This window comes from Notothenia rossii (assembly GCF_949606895.1).
Source record: "Notothenia rossii genome assembly, chromosome: 3".
NCBI lineage: Eukaryota > Metazoa > Chordata > Actinopteri > Perciformes > Nototheniidae > Notothenia > Notothenia rossii.
Genome location: NC_136901.1, coordinates 73,155,891 through 73,177,512, shown reverse-complemented (window position 1 = coordinate 73,177,512; position 21,622 = coordinate 73,155,891). Strand labels below are relative to the sequence as shown.

The following is a 21,622-nucleotide window of genomic DNA, read 5'->3' as shown; positions in this document are numbered from 1 at the left end:
CATAAACACGAAAGCACAATAGGCTCGCTGCAGTGGGCCAGTCCTTGAAGATCAAACAAAGACCATCCGGTTACATGCCGACCTGACAGCACAGGAACTCTCTGTGCGGATTTTAAAAAATACTATCAAGGCTGTTGATTTAAATAGGTAGGCCACTCATATCTCACACATTTTTGGTGAGTGATCCAGTACAAACACTGAACAGATTCGAGAAAGCAACTTATTTACCTACCCTGATAGTCAGCGTTAGCGTTTACACTAAACACTGTTATTTACCAGTTCGGATATCTCACGGTGTAACACTTAACTGTAAGACTGTAGATATCAGAAAGCTAGGACGTCATTTGATTTCACAGAAGGTAAATAAAGGATTTATTAGAAGGTGATTATATTGTCTGGGGATACGGGCCCTCTTGTGTCCACAGGGAGAATTACATGCTTTCGATTTTACAGGAAATTGTGTACAGTAGGTACGTGGAAAAGAATGTATTTTATTTTGGTTTCACATACAACACATTAGTATTTATTACACAAACCACAAAGCATTTTTTTCAGTTTTTCAGTCATTTCCCCCCCTAATAAACAGCATAACATACACGTAAATCTGGAAGTGCTTATAAAGTGAGTTTGGAGATGATGTTACAATACATAAAACTATTCACAAAGTGCAATAATAACAAATACTGTGTTCAAAAAAATATTATGCAGTGAGTCTTACCAGTTCAAGCAATTAAAAGTATATTGCAGTGCTGCCATTTTAGGTATGATGCAGGATAATATCACAAAATAATACACAGATGGAACTAGACGCCACATAAAGGATAACTATACTTCAACATATGTATGCACAGGAAAAAGCATATTGTTTTGGCAGTAAGTACTAAAATGCAGTTTTATAAACGTAGAAAATGTCACAAAGAACTGGGTCATAAAACATTAAAGCAGAGAAAGAACAACTCAAGGCAAGAATGCTTGATGAAAAAAAAGGATTAACTCTCAGTAAGGTTTTAACCAGACTGATAAATACATGTTTTGCCTTTACTGATTAGTGCGATTAATTCATTCACATGCATCTCTGCCAAACTGGAATAACATACTTGTAATTGATTAATGTATTATGATAAAATGAAGACAATGTCAAACACTGTACAAACACTCAGTCAGAACCATTTCTAAATGGCAAAAAGTTATTTCCTCCAACATTTGAGATCCCATCGGCATCTTCTTGCTCATGCACATTTTCCAGCACTGGAGATTGAGCTGCAGAACTATTCACTGGATTCATCCACTTTGCAAATGGGCTCACAGAGGGGTCTTTTCTCCATCAGGTTGTATGGAAAAGGTGGAACATCACAGCCAGTGAAGTCAAGTTTCTTGGGAACACTGCAGTTAATAAAGTCAAGTTTCTTGGTGCCGTCACAACCAAACTCCAGCCTCTTGAGCCGAGCTAGATTCTTGATGCTGCCGGGGGGCCGTCCGGGGCTGACCTTATATCCTGCTGCTTTGGTGGTACCAAGGGGCCTTCCCGGGCTTGTTTTGAACCCAGCTGCTCTAGTGGTCCCGAGTGGACGTCCAGTACTTGTACGGTATCCTGCTGACTTTGTGGTCCCTGATGGCCTCCCTCTCCTCCCCGACTTAACTATGCTCTTCTTCTTTTTAGAGCCATCCAGCCCCGCCGCCTCACTGCTCCTGATCCTCACTGTCTGAGGGTGGAAGTCGTTCTGGGTGCCTTGCATTTGACATATCATGGCTTTGTGCATGCCCTGCGGCAAAGGGGCTAGGCCGGCAAGGGACAGCTGCAAACCAGGGGTTGTCTGAGATGGGTAGAATTTGTTGGACTGTGTGCTACAAAGATCAAAGTGGCTGGCTGGATGACAGTCCTCTGCCAGCCCACTCATACAATAGTCACTGCTGCTGCTTGTCACTTGATGCATCATTTTCTGTTGGAATGCAGAGAAATACAAACATTAGGTGGAAAAGCTACTCATGCAAATGTGAACCAAGAAAAACAAACCCAAAGAAGCATTTTTAGTAGCTTACTTTTGATGGAGCCAATAGGCCTTTTAGCGTTGCAACAAAACACATTTTACGTCAAGACAAAGCGAGGTAAACTACAACTATAGTTAGCATAAAGCCAAACAAGTCTCGCAGAAAAATAAATGTTACCGCATGCAATACCTTGTTTATTTTAAACGTAAAATAAATAGTTCGTACCTCATTTGTTTGGTGAATGTTAGATGGAAAGGGTTAATTTCGGAACGCATACATTATCCTTTTCTGTCAGCGACAACATGTTTATGAAGACGCTGCTCAAACTACGCCCTGGCATTCATGAGTATTGTCTTGTAGCGGGGCTGCGATTTCGGCTGTTTATTTCATGGCCATTTAATCCTTTAAGCAGAGGTTTAGATGAGAGGAGCAGCCATTTTCGCCTGGATATTTTTTTTGATAAAACAGGATGCGCTGACCACGCATGCGCACATTTTCGGAAACGGCAGAGACAAATCGGTATCCCCCATTGTGGCTCTGGCAGATTAAACAAAGAAGCATGATAATAGCGTGCGTAACTATACAAAGGACCCTTAGTTACATTATAACAAATAAATAAAAATGGACACAACTCCAGCAATACCATCATCTGCTACATTGTTCAAAGTGTGGAAGTACTCTAATACAATTACGCTTTTAAATCAGTATTGCTGGTAATTAGGAACTAAGAGTGTACATGTGCCACAATTACAACAACAGAGACACACCTTCACTTTTTGTATGTTTTATTAACATCCATATCAACTTAAGTATAGACACTGGATTTATGGAGCAAATGCAGTGCCAGGACAGCAATATACATTTCAGTGTTTCCCCCGATGGTCTTCTCCAAACGTATGAAAGTCCATAGGACTTATGTTCCCTTGATGAGCTTGGTGAGCTTCTGAATCTTTGTTTTGGTGGACATGTCCACATATTTGTCCCCGATACTGACGATCATGCCACCAAGGATGGTAGAATCCAGCTGTGAAGAGGAGACAACGTTTTAATTACAAGCAACACTTAAAATGTTAGGTTAGAGTGTTTTTTTAAATTAGCTTTACTTATATTAATGCATTTGTGAACTAAGACTATATTTAGTATGGTAAGGAAAATACTTTTTTGTTCCGATTGGCTTCCAATCTTGAATTCTAGGCATGGAACATTTTTTGGGCAACAGTCAACCTTGACTATTGATAACAGTGCTCCAAGAATTTCACATGATTATTTTTAAAAGGTCTACCATTTCATATATGTGAATATAACTTTTTCTGCTATAGTTTTTTAATAGAATATATGCAAAAGTATTTATTGTATTTTTATTTTGTTTCTTAAATAAAATAAAAAAAGTTATCCCATGTGCCCAAAGGCTTAATAAATGAGATAAACTTGGAGTCACGACAACTGCAGAATGTTAATTTGTATTTGTGTGTGATCTTGCAACATACCTTTGTTTCCAGCTTGATAGATTCATGCTTCTGAAGAAAGCCCATGAGAGCTACTTTCAGGTCAGCAAGGCTCGCTGCATCCAAAGGCTGAAAATTGACAAATGTTCCTTGGTTGATTGTATAACATATTTGCAGTAAACAGATGCAAAAGTAACTGATACAGAATAATGACTGCGGTTTAAGGTGACCAGTGTCAATGTGTAGTCCAATCCACAAGGATGTGGAGTCAAGATAGATATTGTGTCAACTCATTTTATACCTGTGCAGTGGTGACGGTGCAGGAGACCTCTCCACGGTGTGCACTCATCATTTTGCCATAAGCAGCGATAACGTCAGCAGTTAAAGTAAGACGACCATTATCAGCCAACACATCTGCAAAACAAAAAGGAGGATACATTTGAGGAAGATGCAACACTGTCCGTTTCCCTGCATTACCAATGGATGGCCTTCAGTTCAGCTAGAGTGTAGAAAAGCCTTTTTAACCTAACATATCTAACTTTATAATATAAATAGTGTTTAGGCAATTACCGTTTAACTGCCTTGTTCCAAAAAACACTTACAGAGATTATTAGAACACAAGAAGCTAACGTATGACCACAAGAAGCTAACGTATGTCTCTGACCTCTACGGAGGTCAGACAAATATTATTTTCTACTACTCTATTTTGCTGCACAAGATGGTTTTCATTCCCATGTGACTTCTTATTTTAGATAACAACAGAAACATTTGTGTGTATACCCAACACACTGAAGTCAGTAGAATTTCAATCTAGCACAAACTATAAATAATTAAAATGGTTGAGGCTAGGCAAACAAACGTGTTTTTACATATTCAACATTGAAAACCCTGCACATTTAAGATTACTTTTTCATACGTTTGCATGTTGTAATTGTGAAACGTTTTTTATGCATTTGTATCCTAACTGGTGTGTGATGGTGGACTCCTTTATGCTTTTTTATGGTAACGACCTTACACTACACTCACATACCAATTCACATTGCATACCTGTGTTCTACTCATCTTTAATTAGTACAAATTCATGCTAAAACTTGTAGCAGTATTGATGGCAGTAACTCACTGATGAGGTTGAAGGTGATGGGGGAAACCTTGGACTTTGCAAGACCATTCTGGAAGGTCTTCTGCTTGAAGCTGCGCTTTACATGAGGATTCATTACAATACTGGAAACCTTGGGGTCCTTGATCAGGGACTGAAAAACAAGATGGCAGAAGGCAAGAGGACACTCAATTCATGTACTATAATAGAAATGCATGTTGAATTGAAACACCATGGATGAGCAAAAACTGAAAATGAATCCATAATTATCCTTATGTCTGATACACAGGACATTGTAACACAGTAAATTGATTACCAACAATTATATTCTTATCAACTTGTGATAAAACGTTGAGAAAACACTCCTCCTCATAGTCACCTTTACATAATTAAAACGGCACTTCAAGGTCTTAACTGTTCACTTACAGACACTTTCCCCAGCTCCTGCTCCACTTGGTCCAGAATGTTCTGCTTGCTGGCAGCCGAGAACAGAGCAGTGGCATAGCGTCCCTCCACCCCGTAGACCGTGATGGGAGCCTATAAAGACATGTACACACAGATTAACTGCAAACTCTAATCATTCTTAAACAAGCGTCCTGCAGTGTGACGATATTTACCTTGACCAGTTTTTGTCTGATGACAGACGTGCTGAATTGGCGGGCCTAGAAAAGAAAAAATAAATGATGTCAACACAGATAAAGCAGAACATTAGCCGATTAAACTTTAGGAACCAAGTGTACCGTTTACGTTAAACTGAGCTAGCTGGTAGGCTAACACATTAGCAGTCATTCAAGTGCAAAGGCCTCGTGTGGGTTTTTTGTACATTAAGAGTTACATCCTGGTCTCCAAAGGGAATACAACACAATAAGATGTGCAACTGAAATGATAAACAAGTCGGTCAAAACCACTTTAACATGATTAAAATCACCAAAATCATTGAATGTCTTACCTGCTGTCCTAGCATGAGTGCTGCCATTTTCTCCTACAGCTGTGTAGAGTAGAACAAAGAACTGCGCATGTGCCCTTGAGAGGAAGGAGTGTGACTGTGGGTAATGTAGTCTTTCCAGTGTGGCGCATTCTGACAGGTCAGGTCGATAAACAACATTTCTAAAAATAACAAATGTGGGGCCATTCAGTAGTGTAAAAAGCAAATAAACATTGGAGTTGCTTTTCTGTTTATATAATATGACGTGTAAACCCAAAATAGACACACTGTCAAAAATAAAACTGGCAGTAGAGACCACACATTACTTGTGTGGGAAGTTTAAAAAAGAGGTTCAGTGGTTCAGTGGTTTCTATTAGCCCAGAAACCCCCCAACCGACTGCTACAAACGGCAGACAACATATCGGTTACATTATTAGCTTTGCAAAAATGTGAAGGATGTGCTTAAGACTTCAGCAAAGTCTGTTTATCATCATGCTGCAAACCAACTTTGTACAATATGTGCTATATGTGCAATATATATATGCCATTAATAACTGTGTAATTTATACCTGGCCACTAAATCAATCAATATATATATATATATATATATATATATATATATATATATATATATATATATATATATATATATATATATATGCCATTAATAACTGTGTAATTTATACCTGGCTGCTAAATCCTTGTTACTGTTACAAGGTATCTATCTTGTATTTTGTAGATTGTGTAACTTGCTGCTGTTAAATACCGTCAAACTACACTGAACAAATTTATAAACGCAACACTTTTGTTTTTGCTCCCATTTTTCATGAGATGAACTCAAAGATCTAAAGCATTTTCTACATACACAAAATAACCATTTCTCTCAAATATTGTTCACGAATCTGAAAAAATCTGTGATAGTGAGCATTACATTACATTACATTGCATTTAGCTGACGCTTTTATCCAAAGCGACTTACAATAAGTGCATTCGACCAGGAAGATACAACCTTGAAGAAAACAGAATCATATAAGTACATCAGGTTTCATAGAGCCAAACATTTCAAGTGCTACTCAACTGGCTTTAGATAAGCCAGCCCTTTATTGGTATATAAGTGCTTTGTTAGTAATTCAATCGCTCGAAGTGGAGTCTAAAGACATGAGTTTTCAGTCTGCGCCGGAAGATGTGTAAGCTTTCTGCTGTCCTGATTTCAATGGGGAGCTCATTCCACCATTTTGGAGCCAGGATAGCAAACCCACGAGTTTTTGCTGATGGGAACTTGGGTCCCCCTCGCAGTGCGGGTGCAGCAAGCTTTTTGGCTGATGCAGAGCGGAGTGCACGGGGTGTACGGTTTAACCATGTCCTGGATGTAGGAAGGGCCAGATCCATTCGCAGCATGGTACGCAAGTACCGGTGTCTTGAAGTGGATTCTAGCAGTTACTGGAAGCCAGTGAAGGGAGCGGAGGAGCGGCGTGGTGTGGGAGAATTTTGGAAGGTTGAAGACCAGACGAGCCGCTGCATTCTGGATGAGCTGCAGAGGTCGGATGGCACATGCAGGTAGACCAGCCAGGAGGGAGTTGCAGTAGTCTAGGCGTGAGATGACGAGAGCCTGGACCAGAACCTGTGTAGCTTTCTGGGTCAGCTTGGGACGTATCCTCCTGATGTTGTAAAGAGTGTATCTGCAGCTGCGGGTTGTAGCAGCAATGTTTGCAGTGAAGGACAGTTTGTTATCTAGGACCACACCCAGATTCCTTACAGTCTGAGTCGGGGAAACAACAGAGGTGCCGATGTTGATTGTTAGGTCAAGAGTGGGACAATCTTTTCCCGGAAGGAAAAGCAGTTCAGTCTTGTAAAGGTTGAGGTTGAGGTGATGAGCAGACATCCACCGAGAGATGTCTGCTAGGCAAGCAGAGATGCGTGCGACGACCTGGGTATCTGAGCGGGGAAAGGACAGAATTAGTTGGGTGTCGTCAGCGTAGCAGTGGTATGAAAAACCATGCGGGCTAATGACAGACCCGAGCGAGTTTGTGTACAAGGAGAAGAGGAGGGGACCAAGAACAGAGCCCTGAGGGACCCCTGTAGTTAATTGACAAGGGTCGGACTCGGACCCTCTCCAAGTTACCCTGTAGGTGCGGTCTTTGAGGTATGAGGTGAGGAGGGAAAGTGCAGTGCCTGAAACTCCAAGTTCTTGGAGAGTGCGAAGGAGGATCTGATAGTTCACCGTGTCGAATGCAGCAGACAGGTCCAGAAGGATGATGACAAAGGAGAGGGAGGCTGCTTTAGCAGTGTGCAGTTCCTCAGAGACAGCAAGGAGAGCAGTTTCTGTTGAGTGACCTGCCTTGAAACCAGAGCACTTCTCCTTTGCCGAGATAATCCATCCCACCTCACAGGTGTGGCATATCAAGATGCTGATTAGACAGCATGATTATTGCACAGGTGTGCCTTAGGCTGGCCACAATAAAAGGCCACTCGGAAACGTGCATTTTTGCTTTATTGGGGGGGTCTGGGGGGATCCGAAAACCAGTCAGTATCTGGTGTGAGGGTTAGGATTAGGGTTAGGGTTAGGGTAATGTTGTGAATCGAGTGGCCTGTGTTCGCCGTCCATAACATACGCCTGCCCATACCATAACCCCACCACCACCATGGGCCACTCGATTCACAACATTACCCGAACCCTAACCCTAACCCTAATCCTAATCCTAACCCTCACACCAGATACTGACTGGTTTTCGGACCCCCCCCAGACCCCCCCAATAAAGCAAAAATGCACGTTGCAGAGTGGCCTTTTATTGTGGCCAGCCTAAGGCACACCTGTGCAATAATCATGCTGTCTAATCAGCATCTTGATATGCCACACCTGTGAGGTGGGATGGATTATCTCGGCAAAGGAGAAGTGCTCACTATCACAGATTTTTTCAGATTTGTGAACAATATTTGAGAGAAATGGCTATTTTTTGTATGTAGAAAATGTTTTAGATCTTTGAGTTCATCTCATGAAAAATGGGAGCAAAAACAAAAGTGTTGCGTTTATATTTTTGTTCAGTGTATGTGCAATATGTGCTTTATGTGCAATATATACTTGATATACATATGCCATCTTTAATAACTGTAATATATACCGGGCTGCTAAATCCTAAGAACTGCTACAGGATTTGATTTGTAGATTTGATTTGTAGATTTGATTTGTAGATTTGATTTGTTTTTGATCTTTATTTTTGAAAATTAGGTAACTTTTTTAGTTTTTATCTTTTTTTTTTTTTTTTTAGCATATTGTTTATTATATTATAACTTAATACTTTTTTAGCATATTATTGTGTTGTTTGTTTATTATATTATAACTTAGTACTTTTTTAACGCATTTAACATGTGCAACACTAAGCTGTCTGTGGTTCTTTCCTGCTGTAACGCTGCAAATTTCCCCTCTGTGGGACTAATAAAGGTATTCTGATTCTGATGTGAAAGTTGTTGGATTTTTAAGGTTTATATAGTCTATGGTTCAACCTTTGGTCATGACTGTTCCCGCTGTCGTCCAGCAGAGGGCCATAGAGCAATTTCACTCTTTATATAACCGAGATCAAGATAACATTAAACCAGATTGAAAAATTAAGATAAAATACATAAACCAATTTTATTTCATCCCGCAGGGTTACATTTGCATTTTTTTTTGTTTGCTAAAATCCTCCCAGAGAGCCCACCACCGATGATGACGTAAATGTGATTTGTTGCTCATCCTCTCTGGACCAGAGTTAGCTGGTTGGGTCTACATTTCTCTGAGCTATTGGTATTGTTTGTGACAATAATAAGGGGCTCTATGACATTAAGTTTAACTGTGAATAGTTACGTCACATTATCTAGGTATCATGTGAACTAAACACTTTTTTCTCTACCAAACTGGAGGGACGCAGGGCAGTTGACGCATTCGTTTTCGTTCACACACACACACACACACACACACACACACACACACACACACACACACACACACACATACACACACACACACACACACACACACACACACACACACACACACACACACACACACACACACACACACACACACACACACACACACACGTACAAACTGCGAATGACCAGAGCGCTTGCTAGGACGTAGCATAGCTGGGACATCAAACGAAACGAAATTGCGAGAGGTTTTCCGGATTTGTTTTTAAAGCTGGTCGGCTCGTTAGCTGACAGCAACCCAGGCATGGACGACAAGTCATTCACCAAGGAGTTGGACGGATGGATTGAACAACTGAATGAGTGCAAACAGCTGAGTGAGAATCAGGTCAAAGTCCTGTGTGAAAAGGTAAGGTTTGCGCAGGAAGGAATTCAGGCGAGCTATTAATACCTGTCAATAGATATCTGCAATGCTAGCGGGCCATTCGCTGTTACATCTCCAGAATCATAACGTATTGTCTTGAATAACGTCAGCTAATGCATGTGGCCTTGCTTTGGAGCGCACCATTTGGCTGCAGCTGCATGCAGCACATAGTTAAGGGAAGCAACTTGCCAAGAAGATGGAGGAGGAGGATGCCTGAAAATATGTTTTCCTAGGTCTACGCCCACTCCTGGTTCCTCACTTGGGTGCACTGGCAGTACCACATCACGTTATAACCATCTGCTGCATACCTCATTATCTGAACAATTATGCAATTCAGTCTCCTAGTGTATTATTGTAAAACACGTGCATACCCTGCACCATACTCCATGTTTCCTGTTCATCACCCTGTGTTATCCTGGTCCTCTATTTTAGGCCAAGGAGATCCTTACAAAGGAATCCAACGTGCAGGAGGTGAGATGTCCAGTGACAGTCTGTGGAGATGTCCATGGTCAGTTCCATGACCTGATGGAGCTGTTTAAGATTGGAGGGAAGTCTCCAGACACTAACTATCTCTTCATGGGAGACTATGTTGACAGAGGCTACTATTCTGTGGAGACAGTTTCTCTCCTGGTTTCTCTGAAGGTAAAAAATCAAAACAATACTTTGCCTCTCACGCTCATATGAGGTTTGATTTGGGGAAGGCATAATGTTTATGGTTAATTGATCTTCCATTTTGTTTATACTCACATTTTTCTTTTGAAGGTAAGGTTCCGTGAACGAATTACAATTCTCAGAGGGAACCATGAGAGCAGACAGATCACACAAGTGTACGGCTTCTACGACGAGTGCTTAAGGAAATACGGAAATGCCAATGTTTGGAAGTACTTCACAGATCTGTTTGACTATCTGCCCCTCACTGCGCTGGTAGATAACCAGGTAAGGTTGAGTATTCACAGGTAGGGTGTGTCATAAAGCAAAGATACAGGAATGTATCATAAATCACCTGTGATTTATTTTCTCTCCCTTCTGCAAGATTTTCTGCCTTCATGGAGGATTATCTCCTTCAATAGACACACTGGAACACATCAGAGCGCTAGATCGCTTGCAGGAAGTTCCTCACGAGGTAATTTCAGCACATGTTAATTGTTTACATTAGACAAACCACCTTTAAGGCCTTTCCAGATTATGGATTATTCTGTAACAACATATGGATTACATGTATATTAAGGCATATGATTGTGCATGTCGATGCAAGGGTGCTCTTGATACTTTATAATTTTTACATCAGGTATTACACATTTATGCACATTCATGAATTTTATATGAAATTTAGAGCTAAAACAATATATAAATTCATTGATCCATAGGAAATGAATAGAATAAAAAATTCCTACCTAAGCAATAACTCGTTTTAGCTGCAGCCTTAATACAATTCTGTAGTTTGACAGTTTCCTAAAACCTCTATATATTGGATAGATTTTGTACAACACTAATGTGTCCTCCATGCTTCAGGGTCCGATGTGTGACCTCTTATGGTCGGACCCAGATGACCGAGGTGGCTGGGGCATCTCACCCCGTGGTGCTGGTTACACCTTCGGGCAGGACATTTCTGAGACCTTCAACCACGCAAACGGCCTAACTTTGGTTTCAAGAGCCCACCAACTGGTGATGGAGGTACTTAAAGTTTGTTTAACTGCTGAAAATTATTATTATCATTATGTTTTTTGATTAGAAAAATTGCAAATGCAGATTTAACTTTACATGTTGGAAAATGTAAATAGGTACAATAGGTAATATGCCAATACTCTTTTGTTCCAGGGTTATAATTGGTGCCATGACCGGAATGTAGTGACAATCTTCAGTGCACCAAACTATTGCTATCGTTGTGGAAACCAGGCCGCAATAATGGAACTTGATGACACATTGAAATACTCCTTGTAAGTACATTTAACAATATTTTTGATACAAATGTGTCAACTTTTCAATGATATGGCACTTTCTTACAAATGAAATATTAACACATAATTTAAAATGTGAGTTTTTGAGGAGTCTTGTCCTTTGTTCACTTCAGCCTACAGTTCGACCCTGCACCACGCAGAGGGGAGCCCCATGTGACGCGGCGTACACCAGACTACTTCCTGTAGAGATCACACAGAGAAAAGCATTCATAACCCCATGGACCAAAAACATATGTGCCATAATCCAATGGAATGGAAACTATCACATATAGCTTATAACAACCATCCTTTCAACTTTACTTCCTCTCTGTGCATGATGTTTTTATTGCTAGAAATGATTGCTACTATGAACAATACCGTCACAATACCTACTGGATTGCCAGGAAACACTAATGAAGTAATGCTGATAAATAACAACTAAATGTAAGTAATCTTTGTTAGGACGTTAATGATGACCAGAGTGTTTCCATATACAGTGTGTAAACTGCATCTTTCACTTGGCATGGCCTCAAATCAAAGGTAACAGTAAATATAAAGTGAACTCTTTGTTTTTCTTTTTGTAACTAAAGCTCAACAGTTTTTTTGTGAAGTAAGATAATAGGGTTAGACGTCGGAAATGAATATGTTCTCTTTGCACTTTTGTATTTGATTTTTATCACATGGCACTGACAGACTATGTTCTTTTTATACCCTGTTATAGTGTACGTCGCTCTCTTCTTGCTCTGCTGTCGTCTCCTATGGGAGTTATTGTAATTCATTTAAGTAGGCAATATTGGTACCAATGACAATTGGTTGAAAAATAAACAACTTAATGTTTTGCAGCATCAGCTATATGAAATAAAGTCTGAAGTTGCTTTGTCATTTACTTCAATTTAAGCACTACTTGTGGCATTATTTCCTCTCACCAGTCACCACTAGATGGAAACAGGCACCAAAGAACAACTGCTGATGAACTAAAAGAACATTCAAGATAGTAATTATCAGGTTTACTGAAGGTGTGCAGGAAATTGGGTTATTTTTTTAGGTTTTCATTTTGATAACACAGGTATAACGACTGTACAACATGGAAGCTATTATACTGCTAATTAGCCGTTGGTGACTTATTTTGTTTAATTCAGTTTTATGGTCTTAATATATGAACCAAATAATGTTTGTTTAAGGGTCACTCTCTTCTTCACAAGACATAAGGGTGTCAATATCACACTGCTGTACAGACTCAGAGTCCTCTGTGTGGAAATCCAAAGTTTCACCAGTCATTAATAATTTACTGCCCGCGAATCATCGTGGCGAAAACACCACAGTGTTACCGGATGTAGTACTCAGCTCGCTGTTCAAAATAAAAGCCTTGTTTGAAGGACGAAGTTAAATTAAACTTAATTTCGCCCCTCAAGTGTTTACCCACGATTTTATTGCTTTATAGACTGGTTAAAAAATCATCATGTATTTGAAAGAGTTTTTTGTTTCTACCGGCCTTGTACAAGTCCCATATTTTCCATTGTGAATTGGCGCTTTCATACGGGACTTTTATTTTTGTTGGGGAGCTTCCGGCCGATGGGGGATGTGCCTGTGTGCTCTGACGTCGCTGCATGTCAAATTAGCTGTCTGCAGCCTTTCAGGGACACCTCTTGCAGACCGCCGGAGCCCACAGTGCAGTAAGTAACCTAGCCATCTTTTTTGTATTGATGGATCCCTCAGGACTGCAGCATAGACGTATCCAGCTTGCACTTTTTGTCTGAGGTCGGGGGAACTAGACTCGTTTGGCGTGCAGCTAGATGTGTGGATGTGGCAGGCTGATACTAGTTGAATCTGGAGCACAGCTGGACAATTACACGACTGGACTGATGTCGTGCTTAATTGGTCGTTTAAAAACAATGCTACTTAGATGTTGTATTATCTGCTTAAGGCTTGATCGCTTTGTTCGGATGCAGGCAGGGACACCTCCAGCTACAGTCCAGATCTGACTGGTCTACGTTGGGTTGAACAATTAACCGTAACCAGTCACAGAGCATGTTTACCCTGCGACCACTGACAGCTATTTTCAATGTTACAGATGCCGTATACACAATAAATCAGGGATTACATATCTGACATGCAATGCATCTCGAATACTATTTGAAAGATGTATTTGATTGTAAGGGTTTTGAATTGCAGGTTAATGTGTGGCCACACAGAACGCCTTGATTGGCTGAGAGTGAGGGCAGAGGATTATAGATCAAAGGTTGACAGTCCAAAGTTCTGTCCTCTTCTATCACCTTCATTAATAAATAATAATAATTATTATTATATAATGCTATGAACAGTAGTTTGACAACAAATATGGCTCTGTTCAAACCAAGCCGCACAGATTTGGTATTTCATTTGACAATCTCAGATGAGGGGGTGTTTTGTTGTCATCTCGTGAGAATCCCATGGAGTTTAATTCAATTTAAAGAGACCGCACGTCTCCTGTACGCCACAGCCGCCAGAAAGCAAGAAAGAAGTATGTTTTATTGTCAATCCCAGCAGCCATCTTTGGTGCAATTTCAAAAAGGAGTTTCATCATGCAGCTGCTGCAGATCTTTGCATTGACTTGCTTCTGATGTGTCACCTACCTTTCAGTAGTTCAGCTGGAGCATGGCCCAAATGGTTAAAAACCAGATCAGACTGGGTTATCTGGACACACACTGGGGAGAATGAGTATGCTGCATGCACATACACAGAGGCTGTTTCTGATAGTGCAGTGTCTATTCAGTGCAGGCCAGTCTTATCTGGTTTTTGATTATGACATCATAAATGCATAACACTTGAATGCAATTATCACTAGTAGTGGTGTTAATAAAGCGTTGCATAACCTGCTTTGCTCTAAAACAATTTGTGGTTCATTGATAGTAAAATAATAGAAATGTAGAGCTGCCATTCAGTTGGTCACAACGCACATGCAGTGGGCTTTGTCACTTTTAACAAGAGCTGCTTTTCAGCCACAGTTTGGGGGTTGGTGTGCACTCATAATGGGGCTTTCCAATTTAGTGCTTCACAACCCTTGTGTCAGGTCAGCAATCACCATAGCAACATAATGCTGAATAAGCAGCATTGCAAATCCACAGAGGCGATAATTTTCACAAGGTCCCTACCCTGACTTGTGTCTGCAAAAGAAAACAAGAAGTGAGGGGCTGTGACTAAATTGTGTGTCAGCCCTGAAATCCTGGAACAATATTAGCACATTTCAGCCTAAAACAGTGATTCCAGAGAAATATTACTCCAACATGTTCCTGTTCGGAGATCTCTTTTAGAATGATTGTAAATACGGTGACTAAAATTGACCCTTCAAGTATCATAGTTATGTGCGCTGGCTGATTATTGTAATGCTTTCCTTTCCCCAGATAAATATGGCAGCAGAGCTATCCACCTCCATAAACATCAAAGAGCCCCGGTGGGACCAGAGCACGTTTGTAGGTCGGGCTAAACATTTCTTCACTGTCACAGACCCCAGGAACATTCTCCTCACCAACGAACAACTAGCCAATTCACACAAAGTCATCACTGACTACAGGTAAGCGGCTGCAAGTGCAGATGGTGTTAATACACCAGTATAAGGATCTTATGAATGGGTTTACATTACATGTTACATTTACTGTCTCCCAGGAAAGGTATAGTCTCTCCAGGATTGACTGAAGATGAACTGTGGAGAGCCAAATATGTTTTTGACTCGGCCTTCCATCCCGATACTGGGGAGAAGATGATCCTTATTGGCCGCATGTCAGCGCAGGTTCCCATGAACATGACGATCACTGGATGCATGATGACATTTTACAAGTAGGAACATGTTGGGTTTTTAATTATATCCCTACCACTATTCATACTTCTCGTTCTGAAATTATAAACTTTACAAGCATCTTTCACTGAAGATATTTGTATGTGTCACAGTTCAAAATGCACACTGCTGAATTCCATTTATCTGCTCAAGAGTCCTGGTACTGTTTGTAGTCCTAGATGCTTAATTTGAGCTGTAATGGCTTCAAGGTTGTTGTTTCTTTTTAATCTGGTGGTTAAACATCACCCCAAAACAAAAAAAGAATAATATTTGAAATTAAACAATGCCAATATTTCTTGCAAATGCATTTATATTTACCAGCCTGGACTCCCAGCCAGGACTCCCTTGAGTTTCTGAATCTTGATGGGAATTACTCCTAGAAGTAATGAAGGCCTGGAAGAGTCTCAAAACGTGTTGTTTAGCTGCAAAGAAAGTGCTTGAATTTTCTCCTAAAAGCTGTAGGAACCTTGCTATCAGTACACATTACTTCGCTGATAGGGTTCCTATAAATGACAATGTTTTCACTTGTGCAATGGTATATATTACTGAAGGACATTGGGAAAGTACTCTTTGTTTTTCTTTTAAACTGTTTCTAATAAAGCTGTTACATAATATGTTACATGCATTAAAAAGTACTAAGTTATGATATAATAACAAATAAAAACCACTGTCCTTTAATGATGTTTTCCATCCTGCAGAACAACTCCAGCTGTGTTGCTCTGGCAGTGGATCAATCAGTCGTTCAATGCAATAGTGAATTACACCAACAGGAGCGGTGATGCTCCACTCACTGTCAGGTAAGGGAGGGATATTTCAGCACTGGCTCAGATTAACCCTTTTAATTTGTTTGTGTATGGACAGTTTCCATGTGATGTGACCGTTGACTCTTCTGTTCACAGTCAGCTTGGCACAGCGTATGTGTCTGCCACCACAGGGGCAGTGGCCACCGCTCTGGGACTAAATGCACTCACAAAGGTATCAGTTCATCTAACCCTATTCATTCTGCATCTCACTTTAATGCTGACATGAAGTTAGCCATGCACACATAGTTTCTTTGTCATAGGAGAGCCGTATTATTTACTGGGTCATGCCCTGGTATCAGCACGTTGTCCAGCCATCTTACATAGTGACTTTGTGCTATACATCCTGATATATGGGAGAAAAGAAAGAATACATGTACAACATCTAAAATGTCAGCAGCAAAGAAATTCCTACATTGGAAATGAATGAGTAATTTCTCCCCTCCTGTTTCATACCTCCTCTCTCCTCCCGTAGCACATCTCACCCCTGATTGGTCGGTTTGTTCCATTTGCTGCTGTAGCTGCTGCTAACTGTATCAACATCCCACTGATGAGACAAAGGTAAAGTGGACATTTTACACTCATCAGAAGTACTTAATCCTAAGCATGTAGACAATTGCAGTACATCATGTGGCTTATTGTACCTTTGGTTGGGAACAGAGTTGTGCTAAAAAGAAAATGGCTGATGCAAGAAGTTAAGATACATTTGACAAGATACAAGAATTTCACATAAATGCTATCATTTTAATTCTAAGAGGACTATAGTTTCATTGTTGTGAAAACAGGCTTTCTTTAATCTTCGGGTCTTTGAAGGCAGAATTCCTAGAATACAGGAAGTGTGTTTTTTAATGTAATGAATACATACCAAAATACTTGGTAAAATATCTGTGAATTTATATTATTATTGTAGAAAGATAAACCAAGAATATTATATAAACTAGATGCTTTTCTGAGTAATGTTTACCTGTCGCAGTTTGTGCTAAAGAAAAATCCTTGTTGTTTCCATTTGTATCTGAAAATGTCAAAGATGTTGGGCCATTACCCCTTATCTGTGTAATAAAAGGACAGTTGATTCTGATTGAAATATGCTTTTGGTCCTTGTTTTCAGAGAACTTAAACACGGCATTCCCATAACAGATGAGAATGACAACAGGTTAGGAGAGTCGACGAACGCTGCAAAGCAGGCTATCTCTCAGGTCGTGGTCTCCAGGATCCTCATGGCCTCTCCAGGAATGGGTAATATGTTCGGATCATTTGTACAATAAATACCAACCCACTTTATTGTGTTGTCACAGATTTAGTTGAAAGTGTTGAAATGTTAATGTGTGTCTTTTTTAGCTATCCCTCCATTTTTGATGAACCATTTGGAAAAGAAGGCTTTTCTGAGGGTAAGTTTCTGTTTTCTTTACGTCAACACACATCAGAGGAATGAAAAGCATTGAGGGCACAAGGCCACTCTAGTATGGGAATGCAACACTGCTTTTGTGCCCCTCATTCGGGTTTTCTTTCCTGCCTGGTCTTTTCAGAAGTTCCCATGGATGAGTGCACCTATTCAAGTCGGCCTGGTGGGATTCTGGTGAGTTGTTAGAGACGGTCCACTTCATAAGCAGCCACGTCAAATTCCATTGAAATGTCCAATTATTATCTTTTATATCGATATGAAATGTCAGTGATCATAAGATGTATGTGTCTTTTACAGTAATTGGGAAGTATCTCAATGGGAATTTGCACGTAAGAGTGGTTATTACCTATGCCTATCTCAGCCTTTTTACCATTTCTCAATGAGTCATTTCTACAAAGAGCTTCAGATCCGGTTTTGTCTTCCTCTGAAAAATGATCCACATATCTGTCAGGGAATAACTCTGTATCAATGTTTAACTTTTGCCCTCTGACGCAGATGCCCAACCTTGGGCAACCGCTATCTCCCTTCAAGGAGGGGCTGCCCTAGCATTTTGTTGTTGTTACCAGTTTATGACCGGGCAACTTTCGTACTATAGTTATTGTTGTGGGACACCTGGAACACATCCTTCTCGGGGTGTAGATGACCCCGAGCCATAAGCGACAACAAATGTGATTCAGTGCCCTCAGCTGTTTAGTCTATCTATTGAAGAATGTTGATTATTACACTCTGAACTAGTTAAAACCTGGGACTACAGGAGGGTTCTTCAGAATTGGTTTGGCATCTCATCCGTGTGGTCAACTCGTGGCCCGTGACATGTCTTGTGAATTCTCCGGCCTAAGCTCCAAATAAACCCTCAAAGCTCCAGCTCTCCTCGTGTCTCTCTGAGTCCTGTTTCCAATTGCTTCAGAAGTTTCCCCCACAATATCCTCCAACATGTATTTCTGAGGATTTCCTGACTCCTCTTGTGACCTCAAATTGACCCGTTTAAAATCATGTGTCGCATTCCTTCAGTTCAGTTTAGACAACATGACTTTGATTTGAGCAGCACATCCTGCCAACTAGCGCACTTATCAACATCGGTGGAAGTTGAATACTTGGTTGGTTTTTAATTGACTGAATACTAAAAAACATTATTAGCCAGGCTTGCAGTGTAGCTCCATCAGTACGAATATCAATCTGTCAGTTCCTTTGGTCCAGACTAAAATATACAGAAATAGGCATTTTTGATGGATGCCATTTTATTTTTGCACATATATGGTCCACAGAGTATAAACCAGATGACATCAGGACAGTTAGTTCTGAGCTGTGTGTCTGTATGTTTCATAGATCTGTGTTTTTTTTCAGCCTGGTGTTTGCCACTCCACTGTGCTGTGCATTGTTCCCTCAGAAGAGGTGAGTGACACGTTAAAACTTGACCTTGAGATAAAAGTAGCTTCTCTCTAGGTTAATACATTATTCTCTGCTTGAGCAGTTGCATAACACGCCTGCAGTGTATATGTGTTTGACCCATTAACCCCTGCGTTTCTCCCATTCTTTCCCCAGCTCTATATCAGTCAGCCGCCTGGAGCCCGAGCTGCAGGAGAAAATCCGGGCCAACAACCCAGGAGTGGAGAGGGTCTACTTCAACAAGGGGCTATGAGTGTGCAGCCCCCCCATCCAAACACTGCCATAGCACAGCTGCAGGCTCAGTCCTCGCCTCTCGGCCAGCCCCTCCTCATTCAGTGTGCCAAAGTTAAGTTAGTGTCTCCTCATTTTCAGTATTCAGATGGATATCTAGGGACTACCTCTCTGTCAGTCTCTTTGTAACAAGATGTTTGCTTTTGTCAATGTGATTGTTGATTTTATCGTAACTGCTATAGAAGATTTTCTCCGTCTGGGCCGGATGAAAAGTACAATGTTTATCATGGCGTATGTGTATAGTGGCCATTGTAAGGGTGTTTTAGGTGGACATTTTGTCTGTGAAGTATTTTATTTTTAAGTAAGCAACTTGTCGGTTGCATGTCGCTGCCAATTGATTTTCATACTCTATGTAAAGGTTGGCAGTCACCCTATTTCTCACCTGCATTATAATCAGACTTTAACATTGATTTTACGAAGACCTCTGCTGTTCATGCATTTGCCAAATCTGTACTCACATCAACAATCACAACCTCCTACCCTCAAAAGGGTTATTCCTAATAATGCCATCCACTTTAATCAGTTCATTTTGCCAAATGAGTGACGTTCAGTAAGCCTTGAGGCCTCTTGACGTCGTAACCATGAATCTGACAACAACTCTCCCGGGATCCACCCCACAAAATGTGACGCTATGATGTTAACAACCATCCATGGGCCAACATGGTGCTACTTGATGTCTTAATAATCAGTGTATCGTACTATTTATTCTGCTTGCCAACATGCATGAACAAACCGTTTGTATGAATTAACCTCTGTGAAAACTAATGATTTTATGTATACTTAGTCACACAGAGGCCAAACTCAGGAGAGCTGAATGCCAGTGACAAAATGTGTCAATAATAATAATTGAGCAAACACACAGGTTCCAACTTCCATATGTCCGAGTGTTCATCCAGGATTTAGTGATCACCATAAGTGACACCACAAACACTCATTCATACCTTACACAAACGTGTATAGTATCTGTTCTGTAATTCAACGCAGCATCCTAAGAGGCTTGATTATTACCGCACAAAGTGATACATTTTAATGGTAATGTGGCAGTTATATCACATTGTTTTGGAGGTACTATATTCCACATGTTAGACATGGCTGTCAGTGTTTGGAAAACAATACCAAAATCATGCACAAGATAGTATTTTCCAGGGAAAGAATGATATATAAAGGCAGGGATCAATCTAATGAATATGTGTTTTAATTATGACGGACATTATGATCTCTCCCTGCTGTTTGGACACGGTTGGTGTTTCCTGTGCTGTGTGGGCCTTCTGGCTTTTTAAAGCTGATTGCATTTTCATTTTGCATTTTCAGCTGCTGTAATGAAATATAACTGTGAAGAAGAATTATAGGAGACTGTACAGCGGCATGGCAGATTTATAATTGGATATTTTAAATTAAGAGTGAAAAAGATGGACTTGGAGCCACAAAACTAACAGTATTAATTCTCCTCATTTTGAAAAGGTATGAAGGATTTTAGGATCCAGTGGGTTAAAAGACTTGCTCCAAATAATTCAAATGTTTACTTTAAAAAAAAAAATCAAATGCTTGTGAATGATGATTTGATTTGATTGCATCTTTTGCTCATCATGGTGTGTAATTTCTGTGAGGTGTTAAATGTTAAATATACTGTAAATCTATTACATATATTGCTGTACAAGTAACTTTTCTTTAGACAGTCAGTGTTTCCAGAGAGATGTGTTGAAGATGAAGCGGTTCCCTAGCTGGTTTGAAGTGAAGTTTGTTATTCTAGTGTTAAAGGTAACTGAATGTAGCATTTTCTAATTTCAGCTGTTAACGCTGTGTTTGTCCAGAAAGCACAATATGGGAATAGATTCTAAATGCTGCACATTTTAAATACTTGTTTAGACCTGTTCAGTTTCCTCACCACCACGCTTTTTAGCTTGAATCAGCAAGGGAAGATGAACTTGCTCTGACTGCATATAATGAGAACTAATTCCCCTTTAATGTGTTAAAAATATGAAATTAACTACCTAATAACTAACAAGTTTCAATCTACCAAATGAGATTGTCATTACAGCCAAAGCGATACAAATCAACTCAAGAGGAAGAAGTCATTTACAGTCTGCATTAATCAAAATGAATATTTTGAAAAATGACTTAAGAAAATGTATCTGTTTTTCAGTAAACTGGGGTGATGTGATGTTTAGACTTACTGGAATAAATAAAGTTGATGAAATCTAGTGTCAGTAATG

At 40.2% G+C, this 21,622-nt stretch overlaps 4 protein-coding genes across 4 annotated transcripts; 2 read left to right on the top strand and 2 right to left on the bottom strand.

Annotated features, from left to right (window-relative positions):
• Window positions 1–471: 471 nt before the first annotated feature.
• LOC307031403 (UPF0461 protein C5orf24 homolog) lies at window positions 472–2,468 on the bottom strand. The gene is made up of 2 exons (XM_079668497.1): window positions 2,215–2,468; window positions 472–1,940 (listed from the first exon to the last, which is right to left on the bottom strand). Exon 2 carries the CDS (start codon window positions 1,935–1,937, stop codon window positions 1,269–1,271), a length of 669 nt encoding a protein of 222 aa, XP_079524623.1. The 5' UTR covers window positions 1,938–1,940; window positions 2,215–2,468; the 3' UTR covers window positions 472–1,268.
• A 289-nt stretch (window positions 2,469–2,757) lies between these two features.
• Window positions 2,758–5,593, bottom strand: atp5po (ATP synthase peripheral stalk subunit OSCP). The gene is made up of 7 exons (XM_079668498.1): window positions 5,480–5,593; window positions 5,148–5,192; window positions 4,957–5,067; window positions 4,555–4,684; window positions 3,736–3,848; window positions 3,477–3,563; window positions 2,758–3,013 (listed from the first exon to the last, which is right to left on the bottom strand). Exons 1-7 carry the CDS (start codon window positions 5,504–5,506, stop codon window positions 2,903–2,905), a joined length of 624 nt encoding a protein of 207 aa, XP_079524624.1. The 5' UTR covers window positions 5,507–5,593; the 3' UTR covers window positions 2,758–2,902.
• A 3,611-nt stretch (window positions 5,594–9,204) lies between these two features.
• On the top strand, window positions 9,205–12,611 carry LOC307031401 (serine/threonine-protein phosphatase 2A catalytic subunit alpha isoform-like). Its single transcript, XM_079668494.1, has 7 exons — window positions 9,205–9,767; window positions 10,215–10,424; window positions 10,545–10,718; window positions 10,816–10,905; window positions 11,295–11,456; window positions 11,601–11,719; window positions 11,854–12,611. Exons 1-7 carry the CDS (start codon window positions 9,666–9,668, stop codon window positions 11,924–11,926), a joined length of 930 nt encoding a protein of 309 aa, XP_079524620.1. The 5' UTR covers window positions 9,205–9,665; the 3' UTR covers window positions 11,927–12,611.
• A 648-nt stretch (window positions 12,612–13,259) lies between these two features.
• Window positions 13,260–21,610, top strand: sfxn1 (sideroflexin 1). Its single transcript, XM_079671484.1, has 11 exons — window positions 13,260–13,392; window positions 15,100–15,269; window positions 15,362–15,532; window positions 16,229–16,327; window positions 16,430–16,505; window positions 16,806–16,891; window positions 17,439–17,566; window positions 17,669–17,718; window positions 17,857–17,906; window positions 19,077–19,124; window positions 19,275–21,610. The coding sequence occupies exons 2-11, from the start codon at window positions 15,106–15,108 to the stop codon at window positions 19,369–19,371; spliced, it is 969 nt and encodes a 322-aa protein (XP_079527610.1). The 5' UTR covers window positions 13,260–13,392; window positions 15,100–15,105; the 3' UTR covers window positions 19,372–21,610.
• The last annotated feature ends 12 nt before the right edge of the window (window positions 21,611–21,622 follow it).